This window comes from Hippichthys cyanospilos, chromosome 5 (genome assembly GCF_059441005.1).
Source record: "Hippichthys cyanospilos isolate Australia breed blue-spotted pipefish chromosome 5, RoL_Hcya_1.0, whole genome shotgun sequence".
NCBI classification, from domain to species: Eukaryota; Metazoa; Chordata; class Actinopteri; order Syngnathiformes; family Syngnathidae; genus Hippichthys; species Hippichthys cyanospilos.
This window is the reverse complement of record NC_142373.1, coordinates 7,247,411-7,269,296: the sequence shown is the minus strand read 5'-3', so window position 1 is coordinate 7,269,296 and position 21,886 is coordinate 7,247,411. Positions and strand designations below refer to the sequence as shown.

At 34.5% G+C, this 21,886-nt stretch overlaps 1 protein-coding gene across 9 annotated transcripts in view; it reads right to left on the bottom strand.

The window, feature by feature from the left end:
* The window catches only part of LOC148423274 (uncharacterized), a 153,639-nt gene that overhangs the window by 104,924 nt on the left and 26,829 nt on the right, over positions 1-21,886 (bottom strand). For 5 of the 9 annotated variants that reach the window (XM_088415785.1, XM_088415788.1, XM_088415787.1 and 2 more), the window contains one exon: positions 21,174-21,449. The exons of 1 other annotated variant lie outside the window; for it this stretch is intronic. In XM_088415785.1, the coding sequence (XP_088271911.1) occupies positions 21,174-21,239 (66 nt within the window). In that variant the 5' untranslated portion in view covers positions 21,240-21,449. Of the gene's footprint in view, positions 1-20,506; positions 20,797-20,922; positions 21,450-21,886 lie in introns of those variants that run through there. 3 more of the 9 variants (XM_088415793.1, XM_088415792.1, XR_015865748.1) reach the window with 2 other exon arrangements.

Sequence of the window (21,886 nt, the reverse complement as noted above, 5' to 3'; positions counted from 1 at the left end):
ATGCTTAGTTTTTGATTTATAGTCAACATTAATGAAATGTCCCCAACAGCGTTTTCAGCCCGAGTGGAGCACATTTTGACTGTTTTTTTTTAAAAACATCATTGTACATTGAAATTTCTGCTTGCGTATGCTTTAGAAGCAAGAATTAAGAGGACTACATTCATTATTTCAGCTGAAAAATGCTTAGTTTATGAATTATAGTCAACATTAATGAAATGTTCCAAACAAGCGTTTTCAGCCCGAGTGGAGCACATTTTGACCGTTTTTTTAAAAACATCATTGTACATTGAAATTTCTGTTTGCGTATGCTTTAGAAGCAAGAATTAAGAGGACTACATTCATTATTTCAGCTGAAAAATGCTTAGTTTATGATTTATAGTCAACATTAATGTAATGTCCCAAACAAGCATTTTCAGCCCGAGTGGAGCACATTTTGACCGTTTTTTTAAAAACATCATTGTACATTGAAATTTCTGCTTGCGTATGCTTTAGAAGCAAGAATTAAGAGGACTACATTCATTATTTCAGCTGAAAAATGCTTAGTTAATGATTTATAGTCAACATTAATAAAATGTCCCCAACAGCGTTTTCAGCCCGAGTGGAGCACATTTTGACTGTTTTTTTAAAAACATCATTGTATATTGAAATTTCTGCTTGTGTATGCTTTAGAAGCAAGAATTAAGAGGACTACATTCATTATTTCAGCTGAAAAATGCTTAGTTTTTGATTTATAGTCAACATTAATGAAATGTCCCCAACAGCGTTTTCAGCCCGAGTGGAGCACATTTTGACTGTTTTTTTAAAAACATCATTGTACATTGAAATTTCTGCTTGCGTAAGCTTTAGAAGCAAGAATTAAGAGGACTACATTCATTATTTCAGCTGAAAAATGCTTAGTTTAAGATTTATAGTCAACATTAATGAAATGTTCCAAACAAGCGTTTTCAGCCCGAGTGGAGCACATTTTGACCGTTTTTTTAAAAACATCATTGTACATTGAAATTTCTGTTTGCGTATGCTTTAGAAGCAAGAATTAAGAGGACTACATTCATTATTTCAGCTGAAAAATGCTTAGTTTATGAATTATAGTCAACATTAATGAAATGTTCCAAACAAGCGTTTTCAGCCCGAGTGGAGCACATTTTGACCGTTTTTTTTAAAAACATCATTGTACATTGAAATTTCTGTTTGCGTATGCTTTAGAAGCAAGAATTAAGAGGACTACATTCATTATTTCAGCTGAAAAATGCTTAGTTTTTGAATTATAGTCAACATTAATGAAATGTTCCAAACAAGCGTTTTCAGCCCGAGTGGAGCACATTTTGACTGTTTTTTTAAAAACATCATTGTACATTGAAATTTCTGCTTGCGTATGCTTTAGAAGCAAGAATTAAGAGGACTACATTCATTATTTCAGCTGAAAAATGCTTAGTTTTTGATTTATAGTCAACATTAATGAAATGTCCCCAACAGCGTTTTCAGCCCGAGTGGAGCACATTTTGACTGTTTTTTTTTAAAAACATCATTGTACATTGAAATTTCTGCTTGCGTATGCTTTAGAAGCAAGAATTAAGAGGACTACATTCATTATTTCAGCTGAAAAATGCTTAGTTTATGAATTATAGTCAACATTAATGAAATGTTCCAAACAAGCGTTTTCAGCCTGAGTGGAGCACATTTTGACCGTTTTTTTAAAAACATCATTGTACATTGAAATTTCTGTTTGCGTATGCTTTAGAAGCAAGAATTAAGAGGACTACATTCATTATTTCAGCTGAAAAATGCTTAGTTTATGATTTATAGTCACCATTAATGTAATGTCCCAAACAAGCGTTTTCAGCCCGAGTGGAGCACATTTTGACTGTTTTTTTAAAAACATCATTGTACATTGAAATTTCTGCTTGCGTATGCTTTAGAAGCAAGAATTAAGAGGACTACATTCATTATTTCAGCTGAAAAATGCTTAGTTTTTGATTTATAGTCAACATTAATGAAATGTCCCCAACAGCGTTTTCAGCCCGAGTGGAGCACATTTTGACTGTTTTTTTAAAAACATCATTGTACATTGAAATTTCTGCTTGCGTATGCTTTAGAAGCAAGAATTAAGAGGACTACATTCATTATTTCAGCTGAAAAATGCTTAGTTTATGAATTATAGTCAACATTAATGAAATGTTCCAAACAAGCGTTTTCAGCCCGAGTGGAGCACATTTTGACCGTTTTTTTAAAAACATCATTGTACATTGAAATTTCTGTTTGCGTATGCTTTAGAAGCAAGAATTAAGAGGACTACATTTATTATTTCAGCTGAAAAATGCTTAGTTTATGATTTATAGTCAAGATTAATGTAATGTCCCCAACAAGCGTTTTCAGCCCGAGTGGAGCACATTTTGACTGTTTTTTTAAAAACATCATTGTACATTGAAATTTCTGCTTGCGTATGCTTTAGAAGCAAGAATTAAGAGGACTACATTCATTATTTCAGCTGAAAAATGCTTAGTTTTTGATTTATAGTCAACATTAATGAAATGTCCCCAACAGCGTTTTCAGCCCGAGTGGAGCACATTTTGACTGTTTTTTTAAAAGCATCATTGTACATTGAAATTTCTGCTTGCGTATGCTTTAGAAGCAAGAATTAAGAGGACTACATTCATTATTTCAGCTGAAAAATGCTTAGTTTTTGATTTATAGTCAACATTAATGAAATGTCCCCAACAGCATTTTTAGCCCGAGTGGAGCACATTTTGACTGTTTTTTTTAAAAACATCATTGTACATTGAAATTTCTGCTTGCGTATGCTTTAGAAGCAAGAATTAAGAGGACTACATTCATTATTTCAGCTGAAAAATGCTTAGTTTATGATTTATAGTCAACATTAATGAAATGTTCCAAACAAGCGTTTTCAGCCCGAGTGGAGCACATTTTGAATGTTTTTTTAAAAACATCATTGTACATTGAAATTTCTGTTTGCGTATGCTTTAGAAGCAAGAATTAAGAGGACTACATTCATTATTTCAGCTGAAAAATGCTTAGTTTATGATTTATAGTCAACATTAATGTAATGTCCCAAACAAGCGTTTTCAGCCCGAGTGGAGCACATTTTGACTGTTTTTTTAAAAACATCATTGTACATTGAAATTTCTGCTTGCGTATGCTTTAGAAGCAAGAATTAAGAGGACTACATTCATTATTTCAGCTGAAAAATGCTTAGTTTATGATTTATAGTCAACAATAATGAAATGTCCCCAACAGCGTTTTCAGCCCGAGTGGAGCACATTTTGACTGTTTATTTTTAAAAACATCATTGTACATTGAAATTTCTGCTTGCGTATGCTTTAGAAGCAAGAATTAAGAGGACTACATTCATTATTTCAGCTGAAAAATGCTTAGTTTATGATTTATAGTCAACATTAATGAAATGTCCCCAACAGCGTTTTCAGCCCGAGTGGAGCACATTTTGACTGTTTTTTTAAAAACATCATTGTACATTGAAATTTCTGCTTGCGTATGCTTTAGAAGCAAGAATTAAGAGGACTACATTCATTATTTCAGCTGAAAAATGCTTAGTTTTTGATTTATAGTCAACATTAATGAAATGTCCCCAACAGCGTTTTCAGCCCGAGTGGAGCACATTTTGACTGTTTTTTTAAAAACATCATTGTACATTGAAATTTCTGCTTGCGTATGCTTTAGAAGCAAGAATTAAGAGGACTACATTCATTATTTCAGCTGAAAAATGCTTAGTTTATGAATTATAGTCAACATTAATGAAATGTTCCAAACAAGCGTTTTCAGCCCGAGTGGAGCACATTTTGACTGTTTTTTTAAAAACATCATTGTACATTGAAATTTCTGCTTGCGTATGCTTTAGAAGCAAGAATTAAGAGGACTACATTCATTATTTCAGCTGAAAAATGCTTAGTTAATGATTTATAGTCAACATTAATAAAATGTCCCCAACAGCGTTTTCAGCCCGAGTGGAGCACATTTTGACTGTTTTTTTAAAAACATCATTGTATATTGAAATTTCTGCTTGTGTATGCTTTAGAAGCAAGAATTAAGAGGACTACATTCATTATTTCAGCTGAAAAATGCTTAGTTTTTGATTTATAGTCAACATTAATGAAATGTCCCCAACAGCGTTTTCAGCCCGAGTGGAGCACATTTTGACTGTTTTTTTAAAAACATCATTGTACATTGAAATTTCTGCTTGCGTATGCTTTAGAAGCAAGAATTAAGAGGACTACATTCATTATTTCAGCTGAAAAATGCTTAGTTTAAGATTTATAGTCAACATTAATGAAATGTTCCAAACAAGCGTTTTCAGCCCGAGTGGAGCACATTTTGACCGTTTTTTTAAAAACATCATTGTACATTGAAATTTCTGTTTGCGTATGCTTTAGAAGCAAGAATTAAGAGGACTACATTCATTATTTCAGCTGAAAAATGCTTAGTTTATGAATTATAGTCAACATTAATGAAATGTTCCAAACAAGCGTTTTCAGCCCGAGTGGAGCACATTTTGACCGTTTTTTTAAAAACATCATTGTACATTGAAATTTCTGTTTGCGTATGCTTTAGAAGCAAGAATTAAGAGGACTACATTCATTATTTCAGCTGAAAAATGCTTAGTTTTTGAATTATAGTCAACATTAATGAAATGTTCCAAACAAGCGTTTTCAGCCCGAGTGGAGCACATTTTGACTGTTTTTTTAAAAACATCATTGTACATTGAAATTTCTGCTTGCGTATGCTTTAGAAGCAAGAATTAAGAGGACTACATTCATTATTTCAGCTGAAAAATGCTTAGTTTTTGATTTATAGTCAACATTAATGAAATGTCCCCAACAGCGTTTTCAGCCCGAGTGGAGCACATTTTGACTGTTTTTTTTTAAAAACATCATTGTACATTGAAATTTCTGCTTGCGTATGCTTTAGAAGCAAGAATTAAGAGGACTACATTCATTATTTCAGCTGAAAAATGCTTAGTTTATGAATTATAGTCAACATTAATGAAATGTTCCAAACAAGCGTTTTCAGCCCGAGTGGAGCACATTTTGACCGTTTTTTTAAAAACATCATTGTACATTGAAATTTCTGTTTGCGTATGCTTTAGAAGCAAGAATTAAGAGGACTACATTCATTATTTCAGCTGAAAAATGCTTAGTTTATGATTTATAGTCAACATTAATGTAATGTCCCAAACAAGCATTTTCAGCCCGAGTGGAGCACATTTTGACCGTTTTTTTAAAAACATCATTGTACATTGAAATTTCTGCTTGCGTATGCTTTAGAAGCAAGAATTAAGAGGACTACATTCATTATTTCAGCTGAAAAATGCTTAGTTAATGATTTATAGTCAACATTAATAAAATGTCCCCAACAGCGTTTTCAGCCCGAGTGGAGCACATTTTGACTGTTTTTTTAAAAACATCATTGTATATTGAAATTTCTGCTTGTGTATGCTTTAGAAGCAAGAATTAAGAGGACTACATTCATTATTTCAGCTGAAAAATGCTTAGTTTTTGATTTATAGTCAACATTAATGAAATGTCCCCAACAGCGTTTTCAGCCCGAGTGGAGCACATTTTGACTGTTTTTTTAAAAACATCATTGTACATTGAAATTTCTGCTTGCGTATGCTTTAGAAGCAAGAATTAAGAGGACTACATTCATTATTTCAGCTGAAAAATGCTTAGTTTAAGATTTATAGTCAACATTAATGAAATGTTCCAAACAAGCGTTTTCAGCCCGAGTGGAGCACATTTTGACCGTTTTTTTAAAAACATCATTGTACATTGAAATTTCTGTTTGCGTATGCTTTAGAAGCAAGAATTAAGAGGACTACATTCATTATTTCAGCTGAAAAATGCTTAGTTTATGAATTATAGTCAACATTAATGAAATGTTCCAAACAAGCGTTTTCAGCCCGAGTGGAGCACATTTTGACCGTTTTTTTAAAAACATCATTGTACATTGAAATTTCTGTTTGCGTATGCTTTAGAAGCAAGAATTAAGAGGACTACATTCATTATTTCAGCTGAAAAATGCTTAGTTTTTGAATTATAGTCAACATTAATGAAATGTTCCAAACAAGCGTTTTCAGCCCGAGTGGAGCACATTTTGACTGTTTTTTTAAAAACATCATTGTACATTGAAATTTCTGCTTGCGTATGCTTTAGAAGCAAGAATTAAGAGGACTACATTCATTATTTCAGCTGAAAAATGCTTAGTTTTTGATTTATAGTCAACATTAATGAAATGTCCCCAACAGCGTTTTCAGCCCGAGTGGAGCACATTTTGACTGTTTTTTTTTAAAAACATCATTGTACATTGAAATTTCTGCTTGCGTATGCTTTAGAAGCAAGAATTAAGAGGACTACATTCATTATTTCAGCTGAAAAATGCTTAGTTTATGAATTATAGTCAACATTAATGAAATGTTCCAAACAAGCGTTTTCAGCCCGAGTGGAGCACATTTTGACCGTTTTTTTAAAAACATCATTGTACATTGAAATTTCTGTTTGCGTATGCTTTAGAAGCAAGAATTAAGAGGACTACATTCATTATTTCAGCTGAAAAATGCTTAGTTTATGATTTATAGTCACCATTAATGTAATGTCCCAAACAAGCGTTTTCAGCCCGAGTGGAGCACATTTTGACTGTTTTTTTAAAAACATCATTGTACATTGAAATTTCTGCTTGCGTATGCTTTAGAAGCAAGAATTAAGAGGACTACATTCATTATTTCAGCTGAAAAATGCTTAGTTTTTGATTTATAGTCAACATTAATGAAATGTCCCCAACAGCGTTTTCAGCCCGAGTGGAGCACATTTTGACTGTTTTTTTAAAAACATCATTGTACATTGAAATTTCTGCTTGCGTATGCTTTAGAAGCAAGAATTAAGAGGACTACATTCATTATTTCAGCTGAAAAATGCTTAGTTTATGAATTATAGTCAACATTAATGAAATGTTCCAAACAAGCGTTTTCAGCCCGAGTGGAGCACATTTTGACCGTTTTTTTAAAAACATCATTGTACATTGAAATTTCTGTTTGCGTATGCTTTAGAAGCAAGAATTAAGAGGACTACATTTATTATTTCAGCTGAAAAATGCTTAGTTTATGATTTATAGTCAAGATTAATGTAATGTCCCCAACAAGCGTTTTCAGCCCGAGTGGAGCACATTTTGACTGTTTTTTTAAAAACATCATTGTACATTGAAATTTCTGCTTGCGTATGCTTTAGAAGCAAGAATTAAGAGGACTACATTCATTATTTCAGCTGAAAAATGCTTAGTTTTTGATTTATAGTCAACATTAATGAAATGTCCCCAACAGCGTTTTCAGCCCGAGTGGAGCACATTTTGACTGTTTTTTTAAAAGCATCATTGTACATTGAAATTTCTGCTTGCGTATGCTTTAGAAGCAAGAATTAAGAGGACTACATTCATTATTTCAGCTGAAAAATGCTTAGTTTTTGATTTATAGTCAACATTAATGAAATGTCCCCAACAGCGTTTTTAGCCCGAGTGGAGCACATTTTGACTGTTTTTTTTAAAAACATCATTGTACATTGAAATTTCTGCTTGCGTATGCTTTAGAAGCAAGAATTAAGAGGACTACATTCATTATTTCAGCTGAAAAATGCTTAGTTTATGAATTATAGTCAACATTAATGAAATGTTCCAAACAAGCGTTTTCAGCCCGAGTGGAGCACATTTTGACTGTTTTTTTAAAAACATCATTGTACATTTAAATTTCTGCTTGCGTATGCTTTAGAAGCAAGAATTGAGAGGACTACATTCATTATTTCAGCTGAAAAATGCTTAGTTTTTGATTTATAGTCAACATTAATGAAATGTCCCCAACAGCGTTTTCAGCCCGAGTGGAGCACATTTTGACTGTTTTTTTTAAAAACATCATAGTACATTGAAATTTCTGCTTGCGTATGCTTTAGAAGCAAGAATTAAGAGGACTACATTCATTATTTCAGCTGAAAAATGCTTAGTTTATGAATTATAGTCAACATTAATGAAATGTTCCAAACAAGCGTTTTCAGCCCGAGTGGAGCACATTTTGACCGTTTTTTTAAAAACATCATTGTACATTGAAATTTCTGTTTGCGTATGCTTTAGAAGCAAGAATTAAGAGGACTACATTCATTATTTCAGCTGAAAAATGCTTAGTTTATGATTTATAGTCAACATAATGTAATGTCCCAAACAAGCGTTTTCAGCCCGAGTGGAGCACATTTTGACTGTTTTTTTAAAAACATCATTGTACATTGAAATTTCTGCTTGCGTATGCTTTAGAAGCAAGAATTAAGAGGACTACATTCATTATTTTAGCTGAAAAATGCTTAGTTTATGATTTATAGTCAACATTAATGAAATGTCCCCAACAGCGTTTTCAGCCCGAGTGGAGCACATTTTGACTGTTTTTTTAAAAACATCATTGTACATTGAAATTTCTGCTTGCGTATGCTTTAGAAGCAAGAATTAAGAGGACTACATTCATTATTTCAGCTGAAAAATGCTTAGTTTTTGATTTATAGTCAACATTAATGAAATGTCCCCAACAGCATTTTCAGCCCGAGTGGAGCACATTTTGACTGTTTTTTTAAAAACATCACTGTACATTGAAATTTCTGCTTGCGTATGCTTTAGAAGCAAGAATTAAGAGGACTACATTCATTATTTCAGCTGAAAAATGCTTAGTTTATGATTTATAGTCAACATTAATGAAATGTTCCAAACAAGCGTTTTCAGCCCGAGTGGAGCACATTTTGACTGTTTTTTTAAAAACATCATTGTACATTGAAATTTCTGCTTGCGTATGCTTTAGAAGCAAGAATTAAGAGGACTACATTCATTATTTCAGCTGAAAAATGCTTAGTTTATGATTTATAGTCAACAATAATGAAATGTCCCCAACAGCGTTTTCAGCCCGAGTGGAGCACATTTTGACTGTTTATTTTTAAAAACATCATTGTACATTGAAATTTCTGCTTGCGTATGCTTTAGAAGCAAGAATTAAGAGGACTACATTCATTATTTCAGCTGAAAAATGCTTAGTTTATGATTTATAGTCAACATTAATGAAATGTCCCCAACAGCGTTTTCAGCCCGAGTGGAGCACATTTTGACTGTTTTTTTAAAAACATCATTGTACATTGAAATTTCTGCTTGCGTATGCTTTAGAAGCAAGAATTAAGAGGACTACATTCATTATTTCAGCTGAAAAATGCTTAGTTTTTGATTTATAGTCAACATTAATGAAATGTCCCCTACAGCGTTTTCAGCCCGAGTGGAGCACATTTTGACTGTTTTTTTTAAAAACATCATTGTACATTGAAATTTCTGCTTGCGTATGCTTTAGAAGCAAGAATTAAGAGGACTACATTCATTATTTCAGCTGAAAAATGCTTAGTTTATGAATTATAGTCAACATTAATGAAATGTTCCAAACAAGCGTTTTCAGCCCGAGTGGAGCACATTTTGACCGTTTTTTTAAAAACATCATTGTACATTGAAATTTCTGTTTGCGTATGCTTTAGAAGCAAGAATTAAGAGGACTACATTCATTATTTCAGCTGAAAAATGCTTAGTTTATGATTTATAGTCAACATTAATGAAATGTCCCCAACAGCGTTTTCAGCCCGAGTGGAGCACATTTTGACTGTTTATTTTTAAAAACATCATTGTACATTGAAATTTCTGCTTGCGTATGCTTTAGAAGCAAGAATTAAGAGGACTACATTCATTATTTCAGCTGAAAAATGCTTAGTTTATGATTTATAGTCAAAATTAATGAAATGTCCCCAACAGCGTTTTCAGCCCGAGTGGAGCACATTTTGACTGTTTTTTTAAAAACATCATTGTACATTGAAATTTCTGCTTGCGTATGCTTTAGAAGCAAGAATTAAGAGGACTACATTCATTATTTCAGCTGAAAAATGCTTAGTTTTTGATTTATAGTCAACATTAATGAAATGTCCCCAACAGCGTTTTCAGCCCGAGTGGAGCACATTTTGACTGTTTTTTTTAAAAACATCATTGTACATTAAAATTTCTGCTTGCGTATGCTTTAGAAGCAAGAATTAAGAGGACTACATTCATTATTTCAGCTGAAAAATGCTTAGTTTTTGATTTATAGTCAACATTAATGAAATGTCCCCAACAGCGTTTTCAGCCCGAGTGGAGCACATTTTGACTGTTTTTTTTAAAAACATCATTGTACATTGAAATTTCTGCTTGCGTATGCTTTAGAAGCAAGAATTAAGAGGACTACATTCATTATTTCAGCTGAAAAATGCTTAGTTTATGAATTATAGTCAACATTAATGAAATGTTCCAAACAAGCGTTTTCAGCCCGAGTGGAGCACATTTTGACTGTTTTTTTAAAAACATCATTGTACATTGAAATTTCTGTTTGCGTATGCTTTAGAAGCAAGAATTAAGAGGACTACATTCATTATTTCAGCTGAAAAATGCTTAGTTTATGATTTATAGTCAACATTAATGAAATGTCCCCAACAGCGTTTTCAGCCCGAGTGGAGCACATTTTGACTGTTTATTTTTAAAAACATCATTGTACATTGAAATTTCTGCTTGCGTATGCTTTAGAAGCAAGAATTAAGAGGACTACATTCATTATTTCAGCTGAAAAATGCTTAGTTTTTGATTTATAGTCAACATTAATGAAATGTCCCCAACAGCGTTTTCAGCCCGAGTGGAGCACATTTTGACTGTTTTTTTAAAAACATCATTGTACATTGAAATTTCTGCTTGCGTATGCTTTAGAAGCAAGAATTAAGAGGACTACATTCATTATTTCAGCTGAAAAATGCTTAGTTTTTGATTTATAGTCAACATTAATGAAATGTCCCCAACAGCGTTTTCAGCCCGAGTGGAGCACATTTTGACTGTTTTTTTTAAAAACATCATTGTACATTAAAATTTCTGCTTGCGTATGCTTTAGAAGCAAGAATTAAGAGGACTACATTCATTATTTCAGCTGAAAAATGCTTAGTTTATGAATTATAGTCAACATTAATGAAATGTTCCAAACAAGCGTTTTCAGCCCGAGTGGAGCACATTTTGACTGTTTTTTTAAAAACATCATTGTACATTGAAATTTCTGCTTGCGTATGCTTTAGAAGCAAGAATTAAGAGGACTACATTCATTATTTCAGCTGAAAAATGCTTAGTTTTTGATTTATAGTCAACATTAATGAAATGTCCCCAACAGCGTTTTCAGCCCGAGTGGAGCACATTTTGACTGTTTTTTTAAAAACATCATTGTACATTGAAATTTCTGCTTGCGTATGCTTTAGAAGCAAGAATTAAGAGGACTACATTCATTATTTCAGCTGAAAAATGCTTAGTTTATGATTTATAGTCAACATTAATGAAATGTTCCAAACAAGCGTTTTCAGCCCGAGTGGAGCACATTTTGACCGTTTTTTTAAAAACATCATTGTACATTGAAATTTCTGTTTGCGTATGCTTTAGAAGCAAGAATTAAGAGGACTACATTCATTATTTCAGCTGAAAAATGCTTAGTTTATGATTTATAGTCAACATTAATGTAATGTCCCAAACAAGCGTTTTCAGCCCGAGTGGAGCACATTTTGACCGTTTTTTTAAAAACATCATTGTACATTGAAATTTCTGTTTGCGTATGCTTTAGAAGCAAGAATTAAGAGGACTACATTCATTATTTCAGCTGAAAAATGCTTAGTTTATGATTTATAGTCAACATTAATGTAATGTCCCAAACAAGCGTTTTCAGCCCGAGTGGAGCACATTTTGACTGTTTTTTTAAAAACATCATTGTACATTGAAATTTCTGCTTGCGTATGCTTTAGAAGCAAGAATTAAGAGGACTACATTCATTATTTCAGCTGAAAAATGCTTAGTTTATGATTTATAGTCAACATTAATGAAATGTCCCAAACAAGCGTTTTCAGCCCGAGTGGAGCACATTTTGACCGTTTTTTTAAAAACATCATTGTACATTGAAATTTCTGTTTGCGTATGCTTTAGAAGCAAGAATTAAGAGGACTACATTCATTATTTCAGCTGAAAAATGCTTAGTTTATGATTTATAGTCAACATTAATGAAATGTCCCCAACAGCGTTTTCAGGCCGAGTGGAGCACATTTTGACTGTTTCTTTAAAAACATCATTGTACATTGAAATTTCTGCTTGCGTATGCTTTAGAAGCAAGAATTAAGAGGACTACATTCATTATTTCAGCTGAAAAATGCTTGGTTTTTGATTTATAGTCAACATTAATGAAATGTCCCCAACAGCGTTTTCAGCCCGAGTGGAGCACATTTTGACTGTTTTTTTTAAAAACATCATTGTACATTGAAATTTCTGCTTGCGTATGCTTTAGAAGCAAGAATTAAGAGGACTACATTCATTATTTCAGCTGAAAAATGCTTAGTTTATGAATTATAGTCAACATTAATGAAATGTTCCAAACAAGCGTTTTCAGCCCGAGTGGAGCACATTTTGACTGTTTTTTTAAAAACATCATTGTACATTGAAATTTCTGCTTGCGTATGCTTTAGAAGCAAGAATTAAGAGGACTACATTCATTATTTCAGCTGAAAAATGCTTAGTTTTTGATTTATAGTCAACATTAATGAAATGTCCCCAACAGCGTTTTCAGCCCGAGTGGAGCACATTTTGACTGTTTTTTTAAAAACATCATTGTACATTGAAATTTCTGCTTGCGTATGCTTTAGAAGCAAGAATTAAGAGGACTACATTCATTATTTCAGCTGAAAAATGCTTAGTTTTTGATTTATAGTCAACATTAATGAAATGTCCCCAACAGCGTTTTCAGCCCGAGTGGAGCACATTTTGACTGTTTTTTTAAAAACATCATTGTACATTGAAATTTCTGCTTGCGTATGCTTTAGAAGCAAGAATTAAGAGGACTACATTCATTATTTCAGCTGAAAAATGCTTAATTTATGATTTATAGTCAACATTAATGAAATGTTCCAAACAGCGTTTTCAGCCCGAAGTGGAGCACATTTTGACTGTTTTTTTAAAACATCATTGTACATTGAAATTTCTGCTTGCGTATGCTTTAGAAGCAAGAATTAAGAGGACTGCATTCATTATTTCAGCTGAAAAATGCTTAGTTTATGATTTATAGTCAACATTAATGAAATGTCCCCAACAGCGTTTTCAGCCCGAGTGGAGCACATTTTGACTGTTTTTTTAAAAACATCATTGTACATTGAAATTTCTGTTTGCGTATGCTTTAGAAGCAAGAATTAAGAGGACTACATTCATTATTTCAGCTGAAAGATGCTTAGTTTATGATTTATAGTCAACATTAATGAAATGTCCCCAACAGCGTTTTCAGCCCGAGTGGAGCACATTTTGACTGTTTTTTTAAAAACATCATTGTACATTGAAATTTCTGCTTGCGTATGCTTTAGAAGCAAGAATTAAGAGGACTACGTTCATTATTTCAGCTGAAAAATGCTTAGTTTATGATTTATAGTCAACATTAATGTAATGTCCCAAACAAGCGTTTTCAGCCCGAGTGGAGCACATTTTGACCGTTTTTTTAAAAACATCATTGTACATTGAAATTTCTACTTGCGTATGCTTTAGAAGCAAGAATTAGGAGGACTACATTCATTATTTCAGCTGAAAAATGCTTAGTTTATGATTTATAGTCAACATTAATGAAATGTCCCAAACAAGCGTTTTCAGCCCGAGTGGAGCACATTTTGACCGTTTTTTTAAAAACATCATTGTACATTGAAATTTCTGTTTGCGTATGCTTTAGAAGCAAGAATTAAGAGGACTACATTCATTATTTCAGCTGAAAAATGCTTAGTTTATGATTTATAGTCAACATTAATGTAATGTCCCAAACAAGCGTTTTCAGCCCGAGTGGAGCACATTTTGACTGTTTTTTTAAAAACATCATTGTACATTGAAATTTCTGCTTGCGTATGCTTTAGAAGCAAGAATTAAGAGGACTACATTCATTATTTCAGCTGAAAAATGCTTAGTTTATGATTTATAGTCAACATTAATGAAATGTCCCAAACAAGCGTTTTCAGCCCGAGTGGAGCACATTTTGACCGTTTTTTTAAAAACATCATTGTACATTGAAATTTCTGTTTGCGTATGCTTTAGAAGCAAGAATTAAGAGGACTACATTCATTATTTCAGCTGAAAAATGCTTAGTTTATGATTTATAGTCAACATTAATGAAATGTCCCCAACAGCGTTTTCAGGCCGAGTGGAGCACATTTTGACTGTTTCTTTAAAAACATCATTGTACATTGAAATTTCTGCTTGCGTATGCTTTAGAAGCAAGAATTAAGAGGACTACATTCATTATTTCAGCTGAAAAATGCTTGGTTTTTGATTTATAGTCAACATTAATGAAATGTCCCCAACAGCGTTTTCAGCCCGAGTGGAGCACATTTTGACTGTTTTTTTTAAAAACATCATTGTACATTGAAATTTCTGCTTGCGTATGCTTTAGAAGCAAGAATTAAGAGGACTACATTCATTATTTCAGCTGAAAAATGCTTAGTTTATGAATTATAGTCAACATTAATGAAATGTTCCAAACAAGCGTTTTCAGCCCGAGTGGAGCACATTTTGACTGTTTTTTTAAAAACATCATTGTACATTGAAATTTCTGCTTGCGTATGCTTTAGAAGCAAGAATTAAGAGGACTACATTCATTATTTCAGCTGAAAAATGCTTAGTTTTTGATTTATAGTCAACATTAATGAAATGTCCCCAACAGCGTTTTCAGCCCGAGTGGAGCACATTTTGACTGTTTTTTTAAAAACATCATTGTACATTGAAATTTCTGCTTGCGTATGCTTTAGAAGCAAGAATTAAGAGGACTACATTCATTATTTCAGCTGAAAAATGCTTAGTTTTTGATTTATAGTCAACATTAATGAAATGTCCCCAACAGCGTTTTCAGCCCGAGTGGAGCACATTTTGACTGTTTTTTTAAAAACATCATTGTACATTGAAATTTCTGCTTGCGTATGCTTTAGAAGCAAGAATTAAGAGGACTACATTCATTATTTCAGCTGAAAAATGCTTAATTTATGATTTATAGTCAACATTAATGAAATGTTCCAAACAGCGTTTTCAGCCCGAAGTGGAGCACATTTTGACTGTTTTTTTAAAACATCATTGTACATTGAAATTTCTGCTTGCGTATGCTTTAGAAGCAAGAATTAAGAGGACTGCATTCATTATTTCAGCTGAAAAATGCTTAGTTTATGATTTATAGTCAACATTAATGAAATGTCCCCAACAGCGTTTTCAGCCCGAGTGGAGCACATTTTGACTGTTTTTTTAAAAACATCATTGTACATTGAAATTTCTGTTTGCGTATGCTTTAGAAGCAAGAATTAAGAGGACTACATTCATTATTTCAGCTGAAAGATGCTTAGTTTATGATTTATAGTCAACATTAATGAAATGTCCCCAACAGCGTTTTCAGCCCGAGTGGAGCACATTTTGACTGTTTTTTTAAAAACATCATTGTACATTGAAATTTCTGCTTGCGTATGCTTTAGAAGCAAGAATTAAGAGGACTACGTTCATTATTTCAGCTGAAAAATGCTTAGTTTATGATTTATAGTCAACATTAATGTAATGTCCCAAACAAGCGTTTTCAGCCCGAGTGGAGCACATTTTGACCGTTTTTTTAAAAACATCATTGTACATTGAAATTTCTACTTGCGTATGCTTTAGAAGCAAGAATTAGGAGGACTACATTCATTATTTCAGCTGAAAAATGCTTAGTTTATGATTTATAGTCAACATTAATGAAATGTCCCAAACAAGCGTTTTCAGCCCGAGTGGAGCACATTTTGACCGTTTTTTTAAAAACATCATTGTACATTGAAATTTCTGCTTGCGTATTCTTTAGAAGCAAGAATTAAGAGGACTACATTCATTATTTCAGCTGAAAAATGCTTAGTTTATGATTTATAGTCAACATTAATGTAATGTCCCAAACAAGCGTTTTCAGCCCGAGTGGAGCACATTTTGACCGTTTTTTTAAAAAAATCATTGTACATTGAAATTTCTGTTTGCGTATGCTTTAGAAGCAAGAATTAGGAGGACTACATTCATTATTTCAGCTGAAAAATGCTTAGTTTATGATTTATAGTCAACATTAATGAAATGTTCCCAACAGCGATTTCAGCCCGAAGTGGAGCACATTTTGACTGTCTTTTTAAAAACATCATTGTACATTGAAATTTCTGCTTGCGTATGCTTTAGAAGCAAGAATTAAGAGGACTGCATTCATTATTTCAGCTGAAAAATGCTTAGTTTATGATTTATAGTCAACATTAATGAAATGTCCCAAACAAGCGTTTTCAGCCCGAGTGGAGCACATTTTGACCGTTTTTTTAAAAACATCATTGTACATTGAAATTTCTGCTTGCGTATTCTTTAGAAGCAAGAATTAAGAGGACTACATTCATTATTTCAGCTGAAAAATGCTTAGTTTATGATTTATAGTCAACATTAATGTAATGTCCCAAACAAGCGTTTTCAGCTCGAGTGGAGCACATTTTGACCGTTTTTTTAAAAACATCATTGTACATTGAAATTTCTGTTTGCGTATGCTTTAGAAGCAAGAATTAAGAGGACTACATTCATTATTTCAGCTGAAAAATGCTTAGTTTATGATTTATAGTCAACATTAATGTAATGTCCCAAACAAGCGTTTTCAGCCCGAGTGGAGCACATTTTGACTGTTTTTTTAAAAACATCATTGTACATTGAAATTTCTGCTTGCTAATGCTTTAGAAGCAAGAATTAAGAGGACTACATTCATTATTTCAGCTGAAAAATGCTTAGTTTATGATTTATAGTCAACATTAATGAAATGTCCCCAACAGCGTTTTCAGCCCGAGTGGAGCACATTTTGACCCTTTTTAAAAACCATCATTGTACGATAAAATTTCTGCTTGAGTATGCTTTAGAAGCAAGAATTAAGAGGACTACATTCATCGTTTTTGTTGAAAAATGCTTAATTTAAGATTTATAGTCAACATTAATGAAATGGCCAAAACAGCGTTTTCAGCCCGAGTGGAGCACATTTTGACCCTTTTTAAAAACCATCATTGTACAATAAAATTTCTGCTTGCGTATGCTTTAGAAGCAAGAATTAGGAGGACTACATTCATCGTTTTTGTTGAAAAATGCTTAATTTAAGATTTATAGTCAACATTAAGAAATGGCCAAAACAGCGTTTTCAGCCCGAGTGGAGCACATTTTGACCCTTTTTAAAAACCATCATTGTACAATAAAATTTCTGCTTGCATATGCTTTAGAAGCAAGAATTAGGAGGACTAGTCATCATTTTTTCTGAAAAAACCTTAATTTAAGATTTATAGTCAACATTAATGAAATGGCCAAAACATCGTTTTCAGCCCGAGTGGAGCACATTTTGACCCTTTTTAAAAAACATCATTGTACAATGAAATTTCTGCTTGCGTATGCTTTAGCAGCAAGAATTAAGAGGACTACATTCATCATTTCTGCTGAAAAATGCTTAATTTAGGATTTTTAGTCAACATTAATGAAATGGCCAAAACAGCGTTTTCAGCCCGAGTGGAGCACATTTTGACCCTTTTTAAAAACCATCATTGTACAATAAAATTTATGCTTGGGTATGCTTTAGAAGCAAGAATTAAGAGGACTACATTCATCATTTCTGCAAGGTGATTTTAGGCGCAGACATTAAATTACTATAGCTGTGGATCCGAAGGAAGAATTGAGCAGACAGCCGGTAAGCCCCGTTTGTTCCTCCGCGTTGCGCATGCGATGGTTGTGCGGTGGCGGAAATAGGCACGGAGGGGGGGGGGGCTACATCATTCGGTGTGTGCATTGTATTTAGTGGCTTGCTGAAGTTTATTCTTTGTTGTATTCGCGCGTTAATTAATTTAAAAGTAGGTAGTCTAATTTTAAGGCACTGCTAGTTTATGTCAAACGCGTACTGTGTATTTTGATTATGTAATATTGTGTATCTGGTTTTATAAGGAATGTGAAAAGAGTTAATGTTTTTTGTTTGTTTTTTACCTGTGACCAACATAACAAGGATTGAAGAAAATCAAAATAAAAAAGGAGAAAAAAAAAAAGGAAAAACAAGAATCTGGTCATTGAGTGGAACCCAGTTAGAAGCTCAGCTCTTGTACTACCCCTTCAAGTGTGAGAGAAGCACAGCAAAAAAAAAAACACTTGACAGTAAAAAACTGAGCAGTTGCTGGTTGAAGAAGCATACCAAACCAGCATTGCGTCCAGGCCAGCCCGCTCCTGCTGCTGAGCCCACATCTTGCCCGCTCCCGCCAAGCTCAGTAAGCTAACGTTGTTACCAAAGCCCAGGATGGCCGAGTCGAAGTCTCTGCAACAGTTGAAGAGAGAGAGATTGACCGCCAAACAGCGGTTTACCCGACAAGCAAAGTCACTGCTAAAGTCTTGCAAGAAAATGTCGGCAGAAGAACTAATGGGAGCCTTCAGCAAGGTGACATTCGAGGCTGAGAAGATATTGGAGGCAAATGAGGAAGTGGAAGCTTTCATTGAGGAAGCGGAGCTTGAATCTACTGCTTAAGAGGACATCACTACTGCTAAAGAGAACATCAATGTGGATCTGAGGAAGACGACAGAAGACTGCGAACAGAAGCTTGAGGAAGTGGAAACTATTGTACAGGAGGTGCTGTGGCGAAGTTTTGGCTGCTCCGAACTCTCATTTGCTGTGGAGGCAGCCGAAAAAGACTGTAGGCGCCTGGCAAGGAAATCCGGCCTTAAGCTGGAGGTGTATGAACTAATGCTCAGCAACCTTGAAGGGTTGGTGAAAAAGGCAAAGGAATCCTTGCACCAGTGGACTCGATGGGTCCCAGAAGAGGAACGGCCTGACATCAGGAATGTGGAGGGCTCGCTACTGGAGTTAACCTCAGAAAAAGCTACCCTACTGCTAGTAAAGCTGGAAAGTAGTTCCTCAGAGGAAGTGCTACACCAGTCACCTGCCATTACACTCAAACCAAAGGCACTACCACAGTTCTACGGCAACAAACGAGACTTCTACCCCTGGAGGAAAGAGTGGGAGGCACTCCAAAGGCAAGGGGAACCGACCGGGTCCAGGGAGGTCAAAAAGATCCAACTGCTGGGTAGCCTGGAGGACAAAGTCGTGAGGGACCTTCGCCTGTCAACATACGGGACGGCGGATGAGATCTTTCGGGTCCTCGAAAACATGTTCGGAAACAAAATGGCAATTGTGCTGGAAATCATGGAGGAGCTACAGGCACTGCCACCAGTTAAAAGTCACCATCCCAGGAAGATTGTGGACTTAATACAAATTGTGGAATAGGCCCTATTCCACCTCAGTATGACCTCAGTGGACTAGGGAACACCGGTGCCCTGAAAAATCCACTCGTCACAAAGTCCCTGGAAAGTAAGCTGCCGAAGGATTTAAAGAAAGAGTGGCTAGTCCATGTGTCAGAAGAGGAAGATCCCTCCCCTGAGGACAGGTTCGACATGCTCATTAAGTTCCTTAAAAATCAAAAGAAGATATATGGGCAAGTAGACTGTGCCGAAGAGGAGTCTGCTGGCAGAGAAAGGCCTTGAAGAGTTCCCTGTCATTATGATGATCCTGGAAGTCACCGCAAATGCTGGCCAGAAGATTGGGACTCTGATAGACTTGGCCTCTGACACAAACTACATAACTCATGAGTAAGCTGAACTTGAGGAGTGAGGATGTGACTCTTGTAGTCCATGGAGTCGGCGGGATGCAAGTGACTGTGGAGACCAAGCGGTACCTGCTAAAGATCCGGGTTTCAACTCCAAGAGGAACCCTGAGATCCCACCAGCTTGTTTGCTACGGGCTGGACAGCATTACCGAGGTGGTTTAGGGGTTGGCCTAAATCATTCGGCGTGTGTATTGTAGTTAATGGCTTGCTGAAATTTATTCTTTGTTGTATTCGCGTAATTTAAAAGTAGGTAGTCTAATTTTAAGGCACTGCTAGTTTAATGTCAAACACGTACTGTGTATTTTGATTATGTAATATTGTGTATCGGGTTTTATAAGGAATGTGAAAAGAGTTAATGTTTTTTGTTTAGGGTTTTTTACCTGTGACCAACATAACAAGGATTGAAGAAAATCAAAATAAAAAAGGAAATAAAAAAGGAAAAACAAGAGTCTGGTCATTGAGTGGAACCCAGTTAGAAGCTCAGTTTTGGTACTAACCCTTCAAGTGTGGGAGAAGCACAGCAAAAAAGTTAAAACACTTGACATTATTCGAAAATGAAATTTCTGCTTGGTTATGCTTTTTAGAAGCAAGAATATTCAGGATAACATTCATCATTTTTGCTGAACTACGTTTAGTTTATGTTTTACAGCCAACGTTAATGAAATGACCAAAACAGTGTTTTCAGCCCGAGTGGAGGACATTTTGACCCTATTTGGCAGACATCATTCTACAATGAAATTTCTGCTTGGTTATGCTTTAGAAGCAAGAATATTTAGGATAACATTAATCTTTTCTGTTGAAATATATTTAGTTTTTATTTTACAGACAACATTAATGAAATGGCCAAAACAGCGTTTTCAGCCCGAGTGAAGCACATTTTGACCCTTCTTGGCAAACATCATTCTACAACTAGATTATGTACAATTCCTCAAAAAATTGCGTGTGAAGGGCAAACAGTTGAAGGGAGAGGTGTTGCATGCTGGAGTTATGTTGAATGTTGAAGTGCTTGAACCTGTGACATCATGTGAAATATACAAAGTTGGCATTGTTTTAAATAGGCCTATCTTTGTAGAAGATAAAAGAAAAAAACAAAACATTAGGAATTGTGGGAACATTTTGAATTGTGTGAAGAGGAAAATGGAATTCATGGAACAGCGGGCTTCGGGGAAATCGATTAAAGTTGGAACATTTTGAATGAGTCAAATAATGTAGAAGATACAAGGAAATACTGAAAATGATGAATAGTTCTTTAACACTATTTTCTTCATAATATTTTTAGTAAACTCTCAATTTTCTGGTTCGTAGTTACCATTCTCCTAGTAAAATAAAAATTCTGGATGGAGCCCTGTTGTGTGTGCGCATGAGTGTGTGTATTCGTTCGTCACTTACATGGATGAATTGTCCATCCACGGTCACCGTCTCCTCATGCAGTTTTTGTTTCATGACGGATAGCATTGACGGCACAGATGAGGCATAGAGGAGCTCTCTCTGGCTGGGGCCTCCTTTTCCTCTGGTAATTGCAGTTGGGGCCCGACAGCAATTTTGTGGCCCTTCTACTTATTGACAAACACGAAACTGCTGCCCTCTTTTAGACTTTGGATGCAGTTTTTACTTAGAGTCATGTGTTCTGCAACCACCTTAGCGATGAACAATGTTGTATCCATTCTGAAAGAGAAAAGCAAAAACTATTGACGTTGTTTTTTTTTTTGTATTCGATATATGTCAAAACTCATTTTGGCTCTGGGGCCGGATCTACACCTTCTGTTCTCAGGTGGATCAGTAAAAAAATGTCAACTCTAGCTTTGTTTCCCAGAACTATGTTTTATCATTAGCCTACATTTGTAGCCTATCCTACATACCTATCGTAATCACGGATGACAAGAGATCTGTTCTAAGCAAAACACATATATTCACAAACGATTGCATTAGAAAAAAATATGTTTTTGTGTTTGGTGGTGAATGTGTTAACAACGGCTTTATTTTAACAGTTGACTGAATGCAATTTTACTCCTGAACCAACTCACCACACTAACAAACCGAAGTGGAAGCTATGATTATTTAGTTTTTTGGCCTTGATTGTCATACTACTTTGAAACAAAAAA